The sequence below is a fragment of the Scleropages formosus genome, chromosome 1 (genome assembly GCF_900964775.1).
Source record: "Scleropages formosus chromosome 1, fSclFor1.1, whole genome shotgun sequence".
NCBI lineage: Eukaryota > Metazoa > Chordata > Actinopteri > Osteoglossiformes > Osteoglossidae > Scleropages > Scleropages formosus.
Genome location: NC_041806.1, coordinates 16,311,930 through 16,329,591, shown reverse-complemented (window position 1 = coordinate 16,329,591; position 17,662 = coordinate 16,311,930). Strand labels below are relative to the sequence as shown.

The window sequence follows — 17,662 nt, the reverse complement described above, 5'->3', positions numbered from 1 at the left end:
GAGGCCTCTGCGTGTGGACATGCGCTTGCCTTTCTCTCATTGAATAACAGAGAAAGATTAAGTCAGTTCCTCGCTCGCTCCCAACACCTTTTCAATCTATTAATCCATTCCCCACCCCGATTCTCTCCTCTCCTTCCTATCTATCTATCTATCTATCTATCTATCTATCTGTTGTCAGTTTTCAATCTTGTCTGCTTACTGACATGAAAAAATTTGATAAAAATTTCACACTGCCCCCCATATGTCTCTGACTTTCTCTCTTTCAGTCTAACTCCCATCCTCTATGTCACTCTCTCGTCCCTCTCCTTATCTCCCTCTGTCCATCGCTTTCTGTTTCTGTCTTTGCCTCCCTCCTGTTTTGTTTACTCACTGATTCGCTGCGGGCAGCTAATACCAGTTACTTACAAAAACCCCAATAAAAACTTTGATGGCAGGACTGTACTACACCTTGCTCTCCCGTGGGTCTGGGGTTTGAGTCCCGCTTGGGGCGCCTTGCGACGGACTGGCATCCCGTCCTGGGTGTGTCCCCTCCCCCTCCAGCCCTGTGCCCCGTGTTGCCGGGTTAGGCTCCGGTTTGCCGCGACCCAACTTGGGACAAGCGGTTTCAGCCAATATACTACATCTGCAACCAAATGTAAGGCAGCAAAATGATCCTGGTATCCTCAAACCTGTGAAACAAGACTGAATTTCGCTGCATTCCTTCTGTGCAGGGTATCTCCAGAGAGGACATGTGAGGCCAAAGTGGTGAGGACTACTGAAGGAAGGTTTCACAGCTCCATCAGCCATAAGAGCTGAGTATCTTACTACAGACAGGGTGGTGCAGGGCTCAAAAGCTTCAGGGTCTCCATATGCATCCCTGTTCTCTGCCCTTGAGTAGAGTACTTGAACTAAACTGCTTAGATCAAAGGATCTCCAACTGTATCATTTAAACAACAGTAAACATAGACAATGCAATTTCTCTGTAATACAGGTTTCTGTAATCAGTTGTTCATTGTCTGTCTGGAGACATGCTGGGCCTCAATATGACATCAGGTCTTGAGTTTGCCAGAAAACAGTTGAGCAACCCATCTGTGATGTGGGAAACATTTTGTGGCAATATGACACCAAGATAGAGGCTTTTATTCAAAGTGCTGTGTTTGATGTTGCTATGTTATTACTTTGTTTAATATTGCTATGTTATTGTTAATACAGTATAGCTAATATTGTTCATGCCTCCAGAAGCACCATTCCTACAGTGTGGTATGGTGGTGGCAGGACCATGCTGTGGAGCTGCTCTCCATAAACAGAAACTGGGCATCTTATTAAAATAGAATGAAGAATAAATTGAGCCAAACTCAAGAAAAATGGCACGAGAACCTGCTGAGTCCGCTGACAGGACTGAACCTTGGGAGAAAATTAGCCTTTCAATAAAGAAATGACCCCAAGCACAAGGCAAGTATGTTTGTTTTGGAGAAAAGCGTCAGCTAAATTAAAAAATTTAAATGTAAGGCAAATGCAACACTGGAGTGGCTCAGGGAGAAAGGTCACAGAGTTGCCCAGTGAAAGTTCCGATCTCAGTCCCACTGAACATGTACGGCGCTGTGTGAAAATTGTGCTGAACGAGTGCTGCCCAACCATCCTGAACACCCCGAAGAAAATTTTCCAAGAAAAACAGGCCAAAATCACTCCTGAAACATGTAAAGCTGCTACATACTTAGCCCAGAAGATTCAAACTTATTTCCTTGTCAAGGGAAGGTCATGGTACAATGTCGATCATAACATGGATCAGTAACAAGTAACAGTGCGGAAGTGTGTAATAGGGGTTCAGCAGTAACAAAGGGCTGTGAGCAGCATCGCTCAGTGAACAGAGCCGCAGTGATCTGGTACATCCAAGGTTTCCTTGCCTCTGAATAAGATCGTGAGCTGTAGTGCAAGTACTCAGCTGGCAGTCCCAGGATGCTCATTGAGTTCATACTGATGCCTGGGGGGGGGTAATTCCGCAGGAACAGACGCAATGGCAGTGAGTATAAGAACTATAGGGATGTCAGGGGGTCATATAGTTGGCTTGTTGGGACCGGTAGTCGGGGTTTTGCGCTTCTTTCCTTCTTTTCTTCTTCTCCCTTTTCGGCCCTCGATTTTGTTTGTTGTGCCACCCCCCTCCACCTCTTCTTTTCTACCTCCTTCCTTCCTGCCTCTCCCCCCCCCAGTTTTACAATTTTTTACCTTCTTTTCTACGTCCCCATTCTGTCGCTTTCCTGGCTTGAGGTCCCTTTCTCCTCCGGTGTTAAAGTCTTGCCACACTCTCTCCCTCTGTCCGCCTTTCTCCTTCCTGAAACTGTGTTGTCAGGTTGCCATTCCTACACAGATTCTTCCTTTTGCTTGCCTTCTCCTTTGATCAGCTTCCGCTTTTCCATAATCTCTCCATTGCTCCAGCACCACATGGCAACACTGCCCAAGTTACATCAGCTGTGAGACGCTTAACACGCACTGACATGAACCTTCTCAGCGCTAATTTAATTCTGCTGATTTTACCTGCAGTTCATTCAGCAGCGCTGACAAGGGCAAGTGCAGCATGTGAGAACAGTGGCACGTGAAATAAAGAGAGAAACAAGTGAGATGTGATTTGAAATGTGATGAAGAATGCCTCATAATTGGCATCCAGCCTTTTTCCTCATCTGCAGCGCCCTCTAGTGGTTACTATCTGAAATTATTCAACTTCTGACCACTAGATGGCAGCAGAACCATAGATTACAGGAGTAGCTAGAATACAGTTTTTTATTTTAGTTTTTTAACTATAAACGATGACCACTTAGGCACACATTTGCATTGGTGTAACCATTGCTGGTTTTGTTATACAATTAATTTTCATTAATAGGTTCCATTTAGGATCTGGAAAACTGATTTACTTTATTGCATTTCATCATAGTGATTTTTTATTTCTATTTTGTATACAAAAAGTGTAATCTGATTAAAATCTGATTAGCTAATTTCCTTCCCTCACTTAATACACACTGTGTGCACAGGCACTGATAAAGATGCAGCTAGAGGTACATTTTACATGTAATGTCTTGAAAAGTAAATATGTGGATGTAAAGGGTGAGTTATGTGATAAAAGATTTCAATTCAGAATCAGAATCAGAATCAGAACGAGCTTTATTGTCAAGTATGTTCGCACATACAAGGAATTTGTCTTGGTGACAGGAACTACCACAGCACAGACAGAATGACAGTGACAAGACAGGTGAGAAGATAGAGTATGTGAGCAAGGGATAAAAAATATTTAAAAATATAAAGTACCCAATATACAAAAATAGTCACTAGATACAAATGCAAGGGAGTGTGAGTAAGAGATATGTGATAAATAGTTATAAATATAAATATAAATAGCATTATGTATTGCACGGTTTACTCTCTAGGGGAGAGATTTAGGTGTTCATGAGGTAGATGGCCTGAGGAAAGAAACTTTTCTTATGCCTGGCTGTCCTGGTGCTCAGTGCTCTGTAGCGCCGGCCAGATGGCAAGGGTTCGAAGAGGAAGTGGCCTGGATGTGAGGGGTCTAGAATGATTAAGGAGCAGATACAACGCTGTGTGAATTTTATTATTTTTACTGATCCGTATGCATCTAGGGTGACATCTGTAGAAACAGTAGAAGTAAAATATCTTATGTATGTCAACACCAGTCCTCTGGTGTGCATTCTGCATAATGTGTCTTCTCACTCAATGGGCCTCATTACTTATGGTAGCACACATTAAAGATTTACCCAGTGTTACTCAAAAGCCAGTAGGTGCGCAGGTTACTGTAGATCTTAGTGTGAGCATTAACAGGGAGAGATATAAGCATGTCCCCACCACAGTTACGTAGAAGAGCATCTTCATCCGTATCCTTCCTCATTCGTCTGAGACATGGTTTCAGAATCCAGGGAGCTGTGGTCAGGGGAGTTATGGGGCTATAAAACAAGGTGACGAAGCTGATTATATCACAAAGATCCATCTTTTGAAGTCATGTTTGCCTCGTAAAGGGTAAATTCCACAGATTACACTGACCTTGGGGGCCCAGCAAAGGAAACATGTGGGAAAACACTCAGCTGTGTCTGTCTCGTGACTCAGTTGCTGTTTTGTTCTAAGCCAAATGAAAACTGACCTGGACTTTACTGCTTTATGGATGTTTCACAGTCCTGTCAGCTGTGAAGTAAGCAAACACCATGTGAAATTCTCCATGTGATAGCGTCTCTGTCAGCTGGCCTGTGTTTGTGGACATCTCTGGAAGGTTTTGACTTGAGCTGATGTTACAGTGTGTACATTAGTTCAAAACACAACGTACAGGTTCAGTTTTGAGAGCTTTCATATACAGCAAACGTATCCACTGTTTTACATTATAGCGTGTGATATGAAACCTTCAAGTTGAGTGCTATGTGTGTTTTCCCTCAGACATTTGTGTACTTTAACATTTGAGCAACAGGGGGCACTGAGTCATTTGGGGTGTCCTTACAGGGTGCTTACACTCTTCAGGGTGTCAGAGGTGAACCTGGAGCAGTGAAATGCAGCACCTCCCATGGCCTGTTAATACCAGAGCTCCTGTCCCTCACCCTATCCTGTGGCTTCATTCATTGTTACGTCCCGTGCATCAGGGAGAGTCGCACGCTGCTCTTCTGATCTTATGGCACATGGAGCAGCCCTATGAAGTCCATCGTGGACCAGCTGCGGACTGCCCTGGTAGGCGAAGAACAAACGAGCAAAACACTTGAGAAGAGTGAATGTTACACTGCGCTGTCAATGAGGACTGTAAGCGACGCTGCACATAACTGATCTCCGCAAGTGACAGCGGGACTGTGTGAACTTCAACAGGGAAGTTCTTCAGAGCAATGCTGAGTAACAGCAGCTGTAGGAAAGCTGTAGTAAAGTCATAAAGTAATAAACTCTTGCGGGAAGCAAGTGATTTCAGAAAATCAATAAGAAATTCTTTCATCATTTAAAAACATTGTGTGCTTTTAGAAATTTTTATTGGTAATTCAACATTTCACTGCCAGTGACCTTTGTGCTGTCGCTGTATCGCATGGGTGTTTATACCAATGTCTACATTGATAAACCCACAACTGGAGGTTTTTTAACTTTTAACTTTTTTTCTGTGTTCAATACATCTAAATGAGTTTTTTGTGTGCGTTTATGTGTGTGTTGGTGAATGTGAAACAGGGGGCAGAAGAAGAGAGACTTAAAACAATATTGAATTACCAGTAAAGGTTTAGCATGAGACGAGCTTTAAACAGCTACGGACAGATCTCACCTTTGTTTCTTCACATGACCACCTCGAGAGATCAGACACCACAAGGATCAAATTTGCTTCCTATGAACACGCACACCCACATAAACACACAGATTACACAAAAATGTATACACCTCATTGCTCTGACTGTACTGGCACAAGAACCAAAAAAACACTAAATCCTAGATGTTCAGATTAATACACAACATTACATTTAGTTGACACTTCTCTTCAAAAGAACTTAAAATGATTTTCCCATTCATACAGCTGGTCAATCTTTACTGGAGTAATTTACGGTAAATACCATGCTCTAGAGTACTGCAGCAGGAGGTAAGTTTTAAACCTGGGTCCTTTGAGCTCGACGGCAGTGCCTCTAAACAGGATGCTCACTACTGCCCCTGCAACAAAAGAAGTTTGGTATTCTTTAATCATTTGCTATTTTAATAATCACAATAGAGTATTAAACTATGTTATTACTATTATTACAACCATGCAACGGACTGATGCCCTATCCAAGGTGTCCCCCCTCAGTCTCATGCTCAATGCTACTGGGATAGGTTCGGGATCACCATGACCCTGCTCAGAACAAGTGGTTATTAAATTTGGATGGGCTATTATTATTATTATTATTGTTGTTGTTGTTGTGGTCATTGCAGTCATTGTCATTAATAACAATTATTATAATAGTACTTGTCCTTGTGTTATGCATGCAAATGTACTCGTAAATGATTATGATTTCAGTGATTTTATGTTGCTGGGGGCCAGTGTTGCTGTTGCAGAAAAATAGATAAATAAATCAATTAATAAATAGATAAATAGATACATATACTGCGTGTGTGTATATATACATATATTTACCTACAGGGCAAACAGGTCAGTGGATGAGGCAGTCAACATGAGACTGCATTTCATGCTGCAACATCTTGACAAAGCAGGGACTTATGCAAGGGTCCTATTCATGGACTTCAGTTCGGCGTTGAACACCATCATCCCAGACCACCTTCATATTTAACAAACCCAGTTTTCTGTGCCCACCACCACCAGTCAGTTGATCACTAATTTCCTGACAAGTAGACAGCAACTGGTGAGGCTGGGGAAATTCACTTACAGCATCTGCACAGCCAGCATTGGCACTCCCCAGGGATGTGTGCTCTTCCCATTACTCTTCTCTCAGCACACAAATGACTGCACCTCCAAGGACCCCTCTGTAAAGCTCCTGAAGCTTGCAAGACAAAACTACAGTTATCGCCTCATCCAGGATGGTGACGAGTCTGCATACAGGAGGGAGGTTGAACAGCTGGCTGGCTGGTGCAGTCAAAACAACCTGGAGCTGAGCATGCTCAAAACAGTAGAGATTGCTGTGGACTTCAGCAGGAACCCCCCTGCACTTCTCCCCCTCACAATTCCAAACAGCACCGTGTCATCCATTGAGTCCTTCAGGTTCCTGGGTCCTACAATCTCTCAAATTATTAATGGTTGTGGATCGCTTCTCCAAGGCGTGTCGGCTGATCCCGCTACCCAAGCTGCTGCCTGCCTTAGAGGGGGCCGAAGCCCTCTTCCACCAGGTCTTTCAGCTGTATGGGCTCCCGGAGGACATCGTCTCGGACCGGGGGCCCCAGTTCACCTCTAGGCTCTGGAAGGCCTTTTGGGCACACTTGGGAGTCAAGGTAAGCCTGACATCCGGATACCACCTACAGGCCAATGGCCAAGTGACGCAGCTACAGCAAGAGATCTCCAGGTACCTCCAGTGCTATTGCTCCCAAAACCAATACCAGTGGACCCGATACTTACCATGGGCGAAGTACGCACATAATGCCGCTTCCCACACTGCTACAGGACTCTCTCCCTTCCAGTGTGCGCTAGGCTATGAACTGACCCTGTTCCCTTGGCAGACCCCTCCTAGCCAGGTCCCTGTGGTGGAGGACTGGCATCAGGAGAGCGGTGGCATGTGGCGGACAATCCAGACCCACCTACGCAAAAGCTCAGAGTGGTATAAACGCCAGGCCGACCGCCACCGGTAGACCCTGTCGTTCCTGTCCGGACAATGAGTTTGGCTCTTGAGGCTGGATCTCCAGTTGAAGGGGCCCGCGAAAAAACTCGGGCCCCGCTACATAGGTCCGTTTAAGGTCTTACGACGGGTGACCCCGGTAAGGTACCACTTTCGGTTACTCCCAGACCTCAGGGTACACCCCACCTTCCATGTGTCTCTTCTGACACCCTGCGGTGTCTTGCTCCACCAGCCGGCCGTCGCGGTGTCCCAGCCTCCTCTTTGCCGGTCGACAGGGATGGAACCTACACTGTCCTGTCCTTGCTCGACTCCCACCGACAGTGGAGACGGTTGCAGTACCTCGCGGACTGGGAAGGCTATGGTCCAGAGGAACAGTCCTGGGTAGGTGCCCCCGATATTTTATACCCTGAGCTGATTACGGATTTCCAGCCAGCCTCTCGCCCCCGGGGGCATCCTCCTTCTCGGCCTAGGGCGTCCGGAGCCGCCTGTCGGGGGGGTACTGTCGCGACCCCGCCCGCCAGCACATCAGCAACACCTGCTGCACCCTGATAGGAGGACACATAAAGGGCAGCACCAATGGGTCTCCCATGCGGAACCTCAGAAATGAGCATCTGCTGTTTCCTACTTGACCCGTGTTTACTGAACCACATCCTGGATTTCCAACCTTTTGCCTGTTTTCTCCTTGACCACGATTTCTGTCTTGCCCTTCAACGAACATCGCCGATCGCCTGACCCTTGCCTGTTCCCTGACCATTCTCCCGCCTGCTCCTTGTTTTCCAATAAAATTGGAAACTCGCACTGCACTTGCGTCCGTCACCTTCCGGAGCCCCGCAGCAATGACAATAAGGCACTCTTTGGAGCGAGAAACCCGCCCCTGCACTGTGATCACAGAAGGCAGACAGTACAAAACCATGTTTTATCTAAACAAAAACTGTTTAAAGAGAGGGGGAGTGAATCAGAGTGACACTGAAGTTTTAAAAAAATACAAATAGGTTAAGGGATCTCAGGTCATGGGGGGGCATGAAAAAGGGGGGTGTGTTGAAGGGGAGGAGTGCACACTGTTACCAAGTTGCAAAACTTGTTTGGAAAATGACAGAGCGTGTTCTCAAGGTCACTGAGTTCTGCTACATCCTCGTTACCAGCACCCAAACAAACCTTACATAACACATGTTTGCGAACAGTCACTCCACCTTGCTGAGAAATGTACCAATGTCTTTCATTTTCAAATATTATCAATTGTATAAATATATATTACAGTAAACTTTTAACAAAAGGTTTATTAATAAATAAAATTTGTCTATAGGAAACTATTTGTACAATCAATTGTCATGACCCACAGGGACAATACCTGTACGGGCCAGAGGAGGCGCCACTTAGTGCCGCTAGCACAGACCCAGGCACCTGGATACAATCTGGTGGATAGTAGGATATAAAAGGAACAAGCGGCCGTGGATAGATCACGGATTCTTAATCAGGGTTTCATTGGGCTCTCTTGGTGATTGTTAGTTACCTGTTTCCCAAGTTGTGTTCCGTTTGTTTGTGTTCCGGTCCGAGTGCCCATCCTGTCTACTCCTGCCTACTCCTGCCAATTGTTCTCCAGTCCCAGTCCCGTGTTCCAGTCCGGTATTTCGTCAGAGCTCCGTGATCGAATCCTACTCACAGATTCGAGTTTCACTTTTCACCTTTGTGAAAATACACTGTCTCCTAGTCCCGTGTTTATCGTTTCACTTCTATACAGTACTTTACCGTTTGCACTGTGTATTTATAAATACACTGCACGTGGGGTCATTTTACATTTCGTCCGTGTCGGACTCCCGCCCGGACGCTACACCAAACTGCCTAGATTTCAATAATTAACTAAGAAGATATACTCCATGATTCAAAATAACAAATTATAAAGATTCTACCAAATGAAGTAGAATGATAATGCAGTATAAAATAACAACATAAAATTAAATATTCAAAATTTTAAATGAATCAGTCATAAATTTAAACATGCTCACACAGCTGTGAGGGAAAAGTTGCAGTACTAGTATATTACCTCACACTCCCAAACCATGGACTGCATGTTCCGTGCTTAACGTACTTTTTTGTGTGGCTCCAACCAGTAAATCACATTCCAACCCACTGGCTGGTCATGTGCCTACACAAAAGTATCAGCGCTCTTGCCAGCAGGATCTGTTCTGGTCGGTTCCTCAAGTGTATATACCGTACCGAGCTGGTTAGTCTGTCCCAGTCTAGTCCTGTTGGTTCAGTGTCTGGCAAATATCAGCTGCTCTTATAGTGTCATTTGTGTGCCTACTTTTTACTGATTATTAAATGAAATAATCATTTTAACTTGGCTTTGTCCCAGCAGGAATTAAATAAGTAGCAGTAATAACAGCAGCACTGTATTAGTGTCATTTGTAATGAAAATATTGTTCCTAAATAACCAGTTTGACATTTTACACACTTTGGAGTAAAAGTGCTGTATAAATGAAGCACTAGGTCGGCCGTGAAGTTGTCTTTGTCTGTATTATGACTTTATCTGGACACCGACGTCCTAAATGACTGCGTGTAAAATAAAGAAGAGAACGATGTTTCACACACCTGGACTGGAGGACATTACTGTTACTTTAGGGTAAGTGCCTCAAGATCAAGGCTACTGCAGCACGACTGGGGACTCGAACCTGAGTCTGTCACTGCGCTGGGGGGGCAGGACACCACCCACGTTCACGTATCACAGGTTTCTACGGCCCTCGAGCAGAATCAGGAAACTACGGATAGGAAAGCATTAGTCATAGCAGCAGGAGCGCGTGAGCAATGACATCCCTCGGGCCACGTGCACAAGCCGGAAGTCACGTCTAATGTTTTATTTATTTTTTCTTTGAGGGTGTGACCTTGGTAATCTACGGCCACAGAAACATTGACGCAACACTTCTTGGAGGTTACGATAGAATACCATTGAATTCAGCTTATGTGGCTCATCCTTGATTACACAACAACAATGTGGAATAACAATATAAGAAGATTAATTGCATCCCTCCAGAGAAGATGCATCGCAATGAATGGATGTCTGTTTCTATGCTATAATTCCTTGTCTTACTGTTCTGTATGTCGTATCCTCTCCTTACTTAGCATAAAAACACACTTTGGGCTAATAGTATCTCATTGCCCGTGTCAGTAGGAGTGTGTTTTAACAAGCGAAAAGGAGTTAATCAATCACCGGCAAAACACTGGACAGGCAACCGAGTGACATTGCCAGCTCCTCTTGCTAGACTGAAATTTGGGATGGATTATGATCAACAGATTGTTTTGAACAATTCTAGTTTACAAAACAATGTGTGCTGTAAGAGTATTAGGAGCCCCGCGCTCCGACGGAACAGTGAAGCAAGAATTTGGGAGGAGTTTCCCGACACAATGAAACAACCTGGTTTTGTTCCCAATGCACAATGGCCCACACACAGGCATTCATTCCCATGCGAGCTGTGAACAGCAACATCCTCCACCAACTTCCTCCTCATTCTCTTTATGTTGCCCAGCTCTGGGGAATTTAGCTCAAACAGTATGAGATAGCCACCACCAGCAGAGCTCCATTTGCATGGAGGGTGGTACCACACCTGCTTATAGAGGATGGATGTGATATGAAACCACAGATGAAATGCTAGATGACAGCATGGACCAATGCCCCCCCCCCCCCCCCCCAGGTTTCTCGTATGACTGGCATCGCATATTAGAATGTCATATTTTTCCGTTAGATCTTGGCATCTTGGCTTTGTAGGTGTCGTAAATACTACAGCTGCTTTGCAGTACAGTATTACAAGGGTTTATAAGACTAAATGTTAATGTTCCTAGTCTGTTGGTACAACAAATAATATCTCTAAAACTGATCATGATGGGTGTTGGGTTGTTCTATACATATAAAAATACTAGCACTTGTACTTTGGATCCTCAGATCATCTTACAAAACCAAACATTTGCATATTTAGCAGATGCTTTTCTCCAAAGCAACTTCCAACAAACTCTATGTAGTGTAATCGCCCACACACCTTATTCACCATGGTGACTTGCACTGCAAGATTTTTTTTTTCTTCTACGGATTAGAATGGATCACCAACCCACCCAAAGGTCTCTGGCTCCACAAACTGTCAAACTCCACAGGAACAAATCTCTCCATTCATCATTTCTGGTAATAAAGTCTTTATTCAATAAATAAATTAATCCTAAAAACTGCCATGCCAATAATAAAATTTAAAAAGAAACAATAAAATCAATAAGACCAACTAATATGAAAACCGCATGGCAGAACCTTTAAAACACTAAAAAACATATCCCGAGGCTTGAAAACAAAATAATAAATAATTAAAAGGAAACTTACCCGGTAACATTCACTGCTCAAGAGGGGCGGTCCCCTGGCCTGTTCCCAGGGTGTTACCATACACCTTACCTACTGTTTCTTGGTGATTTCTTTTTCGCAGCACTTCTCCCCTATTGTAGTTTTAGTGGGATAGGTGAATGATAAATTAGATATACAGAATTAAAACACAACATGCACCCACACAAACAAAAACTAATCTACACTACACTAAACTAAACATAATAAGTAAATTAACTATAAGTAAATGATTAATACAAACCCACCACACGTGTAGTCATTTATAGGTGACTACTTAAAAGTGCAATAAGTGCTGTAAAATTTTAAAATAGTGCAAATTAAATAAAATGTGCCATAAAAATTAGAAACCCTACACCTAACATAAAACACACCACTTACACTGGGTCACTCATCCATACATAAGTGGAACACACTCTCTCTGTCACTCCCACACTATGGGGGAACCTAAAAACCATCTCTTTGGACTGTGGGAGGAAATCAGAGCACCTGGAAAAAATCCATGGAGAAACAGGGAACATGCAAACTCTACACAGACTGAGTGGGGATTGAACCCACAACCTTTTACACCACCCTGGTGCTATGAAAGAGCAGTACTACTTGTTGTGCCACCATACTGCTCTGGACAGGCCTACTACATTATTTCATTTATTCGTGAGTTAGGATCTGCAAAACCTTAAAATATACAAATGCAGATTAAAACCAATGAGGGTAAGATTAGAGCCATCTTTTGTGTGGTGGTCTTTATCTTCTAGATATCCCCTTAAAGGATCGATACAATAAATTCACGGATATTTACATATCAACTGAATGCTCATGATGATCCATCTTAAATCAGGCAAAATCCTTGTGAAATTTCTAAAACGACTTTCTGCTGGAAGGAAACAAATCTTTTTAACGATTGCACTGAAAATAGCTATTGTCTCGTGTTTTTGTCCTGTTCTGAAGCCTGAGAACGGTGAGCTAGAAATCCGATTCATTTCTTAAATGAAAGTTGAAGGTGAAAAAGTCAGATAAAATAAGTCCTTGAGTAACGTTTTAAATGTGCGAATAAAAAGTCTCGAATGTGCGAGTTAGCGTTGGTTTCTAAACCATGTGCAGTCTGTGTTATATTAATCTAGTAACTTTAGATTCTAGGGGCGGGGTACCGCAGCAGCCTTGGCTGCGTTTCACTCTCTGCTGGATCTAGGGTTCGAGTCCCGCCTTAGGTATCCTGCGTCGGGCTGGTACCCCGCTCGGGACAAGCGGCCATCGCAATTGTGTGGATGTGTATACACGCACGTACGTGCTTTAGATTCTCCTTTTGTGAATCGCTTCCCGTTACGCGAGCGACACGGCGAGTTTAACTACACCGCGGTTTCCCTGTTTAATGATCTAACCAAAGGAGGTGTGACAGTTTCCGGAAAACGCCCAATAAATCAGCCAATGAACGTGCATATCACACTGTGACGTAACATGGGCAGAAATGGAAAAAAAAAAGATGAGTTATATATGTGCCACCGGCTTCCCGCTCAGTGTGTGCAAGTAACTGATGCAATTCAGCGGACTTTCATTGGAAGTACTTGCTGACTACGGACCTCGGCGCTTAAGATGTTTCCAGAATCTACCACAGGGTGAGTTTATATACGATAATCGATGATGGTGTGTGTACGAAACTGAGCGCTTACGCGCCGTGTCCACAAAGAGGATAGCGAGAACGTGGTGGTGGAGGAGTCGAGGCTGCATGGCATGCCATGATCCGTGGAGAACACGGATTTTTCGTACAAGTTCATAAGTCCTCGCAAACGGAATTCTATTCGGGCAAATAATTTTGTACTGTGCGTCTAACAAATAAGAAAGATCATTTCCTCGTTCTCGTAGTGAACATATGTAGTTTGTATTTGGTGACGTAGAAAGGAGCGAGACACGTGGAAATTCGCTCCACCGAACTGTGTCTGCTTTACGAGGTCGCGGTGCATCGAGGACGAGCCCGCTTTAAGAAATTCCTCTCTGGGCTCGTTTGTTCCCTCTTAACATGGTGGGTTATCCTTGCTTACTTAATATAAGGTATACGATCGAGATCCTGGCAAGAAAAAAATTCAGCTTTTTCGGTTCTTTGTGCGGTGTAAAGATTGATTGATTGAGAAGCGACGTGATCACAGACAGAACGTGTCAGTGCGGAGGTGGTGTGATGGGTGATGGACAGAAACGTCAGTGAGTTTGTGTTGGGGGAAATAACCATTCAATTTTGTGTGTGTGTGTGTGGAGGCGGGCGGGAAGCGTCAGTCATGACATCATCTGTGGTACCCTGTGAGCCAGCGGATTCCCTACGTGACCCGGGGCACGTGTGCGCTCCGGGATGCTGGGGACACAGCTGTGAACTTGTGACCCGAATTTATACAGTTTTTCAAAGAATTCTGGTGTATTTTATTTTCTTCATTTTATTTCATACTAATCCGATTAATAAAAATTATTTCGTCGATGTTAACGCAGACTCTCTCTCTGTCAACATCTAAAATGATGACTTAATAATTCCATTAATAACTGAAAGAGTTGTTATTCATTACTTCTAGTGAGAGTTCGCTAATAGTCTTTTTTAGGGTTAGACACGCACAAGGGCTCTTTACAGCTGTCTACATGTGTGCTGTGTCTCTGAAAGGGGGTATTTCAGTCCTTTGGAGCAATAAGGTAGAGCGAGAACAGAGTAAGAAGGACACCACTCTGAAAATCATTTTGCTCTGATAATACTTATTAAACATGGTAAATCCCTTATACACTATAAACTACCCTTGGTGAAGTCTCATCACAGCAGTCAGATTATTCCACTTTCTTTATGATGGTGCAGTACACACAAGATCCTTCATTTTTTTTTATTTATAGATTAAAATCATAGTTTTGTTTGCTCACAGACTTTCTTATTAAAGTACATGAAATATATGTAAAGTGGTGTTTTGTCAGCTGTGACAGTTAAGTGAGATGGGGATGGTGGATGTAGACATGAGACATTACTGCAAGATCAGATGTTTTCTGTTAGGTGCTTTTATTTGGTGCTAAATCAGTGTAGCCGGATTATTTTAATTAGAGCATGTCATCACTACTTACCACATGACTGGGTTCTCAACCCATGTTTCTGTTGTATCTTTGTTTGGTTCTTTGGACATAGAAAAATGTGACTAAAGTGTGTATAGTTATTGTATTAAGTACTACTTGGCACTTTTTACCCACTAATATAAGCATGAAAGGGAGGGGTCACATCCTGGTCTGCATTTCAAACATTGCAGTCATTTTACTGGTGTTTCATCACACAGTAGTCTCTGTAACTAGTTATTTTCACATCTCGGATGAGTGTGCGTACCTCTCGAGAGAGGAAATGAGAATACCAGGGTTGAAGGCGTGTTCAGAAGTTTCCAGAAACCAGAGGAAAGGCAACCTTTTGTGAATCACTTTAATTACAGTCCAGTGAAGCCTTACTGTTGGAACTGTAATGAATAACATGCCTTTGACTTGCTAAGGAATTTTTAATCAAATCCCCCCACCCTAACAGGTCCTGTTATGAGGAGTGCAAGAGCACAGCAGAGTGGCTTCTGGCTCAAATGGAAGTGCGCCCCCTATTGGGCATTGTGTGCGGTTCCGGTCTCGGCGGCCTGGCGGAGATGTTGAAGGATCAGGTGGTCTTCAGATATGAGGACATCCCCAATTTCCCTCAGAGCACCGGTGAGGAAAACTGTTTGTTTGGACAACTTGTCTTTTATCGATATCAAACTGCACGTATACTGTAAGCCCTAAATAACAGAATCGCTTATAAAATAGCAGTACAGTGGCACAGCGAGTAGCGCTGCTATCTCAGAAACTGGGTGGTGCGAGAGGATTCACCACCCAGATAACTATTGCCACAGTACTCCTACTGATGAACAGTTGTTTGGGTTCTTGTAAGTCATGTGATGGAGATTCTTGAATGCGATTGCATGAGCACCTATGTGGATTCTGATGCATTAATGTGTTTGCAGTGCGTGGACATGCAGGACGGCTTGTGTTTGGGACCTTGAAAGGCAAGCCTTGTGTCTGCATGCAGGGCAGATTCCATCTGTATGAAGGATACCCTGTCCAGAAGGTGTGCATCCATCCCTGTACAACTCCCAAGATTCTGCTGCACTTGCCCTTCTGTGCACTACCTTTATTCTGTACAACCTTTCTGTATCTACAAACAGGAAAAATGATAAATTATCATTGCATATGTGGTGTTCCTGTTTTGCAGACCACACTGCCCATGAGGATCTTCAAGCTCTTGGGGGTGGAAATGGTGATCCTGACCAATGCAGCTGGGGGATTGAATGAGGACTACAAGGTGGGGGACATCATGATCATCAAGGACCATATCAACATGCCAGGCTTTGCTGGGGTCAACCCGCTGGCAGGGCAAAACGACGAGCGGTGAGTCTCGGGCGTCTGTCTTTGTGTCTGTGTGAATGGGCTTTTTGATTGCATATATATATGGTTGTTATCGTGGAGTGTGTGTCACATTCTTCATGTTAATGTGTGTTTAAGCTAATTTGGAAGGTGGAGCAGAGCAACAGGTATGCAGTGGAATGTGACTAATCCAGAAGTCAAGGAGTGTGACAGTTGCCGGTATGTAACTGTGATACTGTCCTCCAGGTTCGGAGTGCGATTCCCTTGCATGTCAGATGCATATGACCGGGACCTGAGACAGCTGGCACAGGACGTGGGCGAGGAACTCGGTTACAAGGACTTCCTGCGTGAAGGAGTCTACTGCGTGCTGGGTGGACCCTCCTTCGAGACCATTGCAGAATGCCGCATGCTGTACAGACTGGGGGCGGATGCTGTCGGTTAGTGTGACCCCGAACTATGACAACTGTCAGCGCATGTTCTGTTAACAACTAATGTACTTTAATAAAAACCTGGAGAGTTGAGCATTGCTTAAGCAGGTTAGCATTCCATACTATGCTGTAATCTAGAGATCTTGCAGGACCTCAGAAAGAGCTCTAAGTGCCTTTCAGTCTTGATGGCTATGAAAGCAGGTGACAGAATTAAGGTATGTGTGTATGTGTGTGTGTGTGTGTGTCCATCCATCAGGAATGAGCACAGTCCATGAGGTGATTGTGGCCCGCCACTGCGGCATGCGTGTCTTTGCCCTGTCGCTGATCACCAACAAGGCGGTGATGGACTACAACAGTGAGGAGAAGGCCAACCATGAGGAAGTGCTGCAGACTGGGAAGCAACGGGCCGAGCAGCTGGAAGAGCTGGTCTCCACCATGGTGGCCCGCATCGAACACAACAACAACTCTGTGTGAAGGGTACAATGGGGGTTCTGGCTGCCATGGCTGTTGGCACCATTACGTTGTACACTGCTGTATTACTGCTCTTGGTTATGTCTGAATCACCCCCGTCCGCCATTTTTAACTGTACAATCTTTATTCTTTGGGTCAGTTGTCCATAGATTTGTGAAGCATGAATCAGTTGTACATGTCTTAATTAACTTGGAGATATCTTCAAGATTTTTTTTATCGCTTTTTTAACCTTATTGTATTTATTTCTTTAAGAGCAGTAAAAGTGCAACTTGTTTTCTGCAGATAACACATGCAAGTAGATGGACAAATTATGTGGCTGGGAAATCATTTTGACTACTTATGGAGAATTCACTCACTGGTCATTTTCTGTATTTAATGAATAATTTGACTGTTTCGAGATCATTTTTAAGTATATTTAACGGTTTTAATATTATTTATACAACGTGACTTGAACCTATTTATGGAATGTAGTGTCTGGCCATTTTGCCCTGAAATTGTTGATGTTCTGTTACGTTGATAATTTGAAATTACTTACAGCCAGTTACAGGTACAATGTTTAACATCGCAGCATCTTTCATATCGGTAGCCTTCTATGATTAAGGTTGAAGGGTCCACGTTGCGATACCTTCCATGTTTATGACATGTCTGAATATCTTTTCAGTGTATGCAATTAAAGATGTCTTTTCAAGAGTACACTTCAGTGTTTTAACTTTTGTTACTTAAGATTCTTCCTAATGTAACTTCTTTACAGTCTGTCC

The 17,662-nt window shown here is 43.8% G+C and overlaps 1 protein-coding gene and 1 long non-coding RNA gene across 3 annotated transcripts; one reads left to right on the top strand and one right to left on the bottom strand.

The window, feature by feature from the left end:
- Window positions 1-3,501: 3,501 nt before the first annotated feature.
- Window positions 3,502-9,298, bottom strand: LOC108937900 (uncharacterized). Of its 2 annotated transcripts, XR_001966374.2 has the most exons (5): window positions 8,758-9,298; window positions 5,544-5,637; window positions 5,261-5,320; window positions 3,829-4,689; window positions 3,502-3,535 (listed from the first exon to the last, which is right to left on the bottom strand). It is a non-coding gene; the product is annotated as an uncharacterized LOC108937900 (long non-coding RNA). The 2 variants fall into 2 exon arrangements; XR_001966373.2 differs by having other exon boundaries at window positions 3,829-5,320.
- Window positions 9,299-13,098: 3,800 nt separating this feature from the next.
- LOC108937886 (purine nucleoside phosphorylase-like) lies at window positions 13,099-16,998 on the top strand. The gene is made up of 6 exons (XM_018758097.2): window positions 13,099-13,232; window positions 15,143-15,312; window positions 15,606-15,709; window positions 15,854-16,029; window positions 16,252-16,442; window positions 16,690-16,998. Exons 1-6 carry the CDS (start codon window positions 13,210-13,212, stop codon window positions 16,905-16,907), a joined length of 882 nt encoding a protein of 293 aa, XP_018613613.2. The 5' UTR covers window positions 13,099-13,209; the 3' UTR covers window positions 16,908-16,998.
- Window positions 16,999-17,662: the final 664 nt, after the last annotated feature.

Excerpts from the sequence above, each read along its gene's own strand:
- LOC108937886 (XM_018758097.2), top strand. The coding sequence starts at position 13,210 with ATGTTTCCAGAATCTACCACAGG. Across the intron at positions 15,313-15,605 it reads CAATTTCCCTCAGAGCACCG|TGCGTGGACATGCAGGACGG; the intron begins GTGAGGAAAACT and ends ATGTGTTTGCAG. Across the intron at positions 16,443-16,689 it reads ACTGGGGGCGGATGCTGTCG|GAATGAGCACAGTCCATGAG; the intron begins GTTAGTGTGACC and ends TCCATCCATCAG.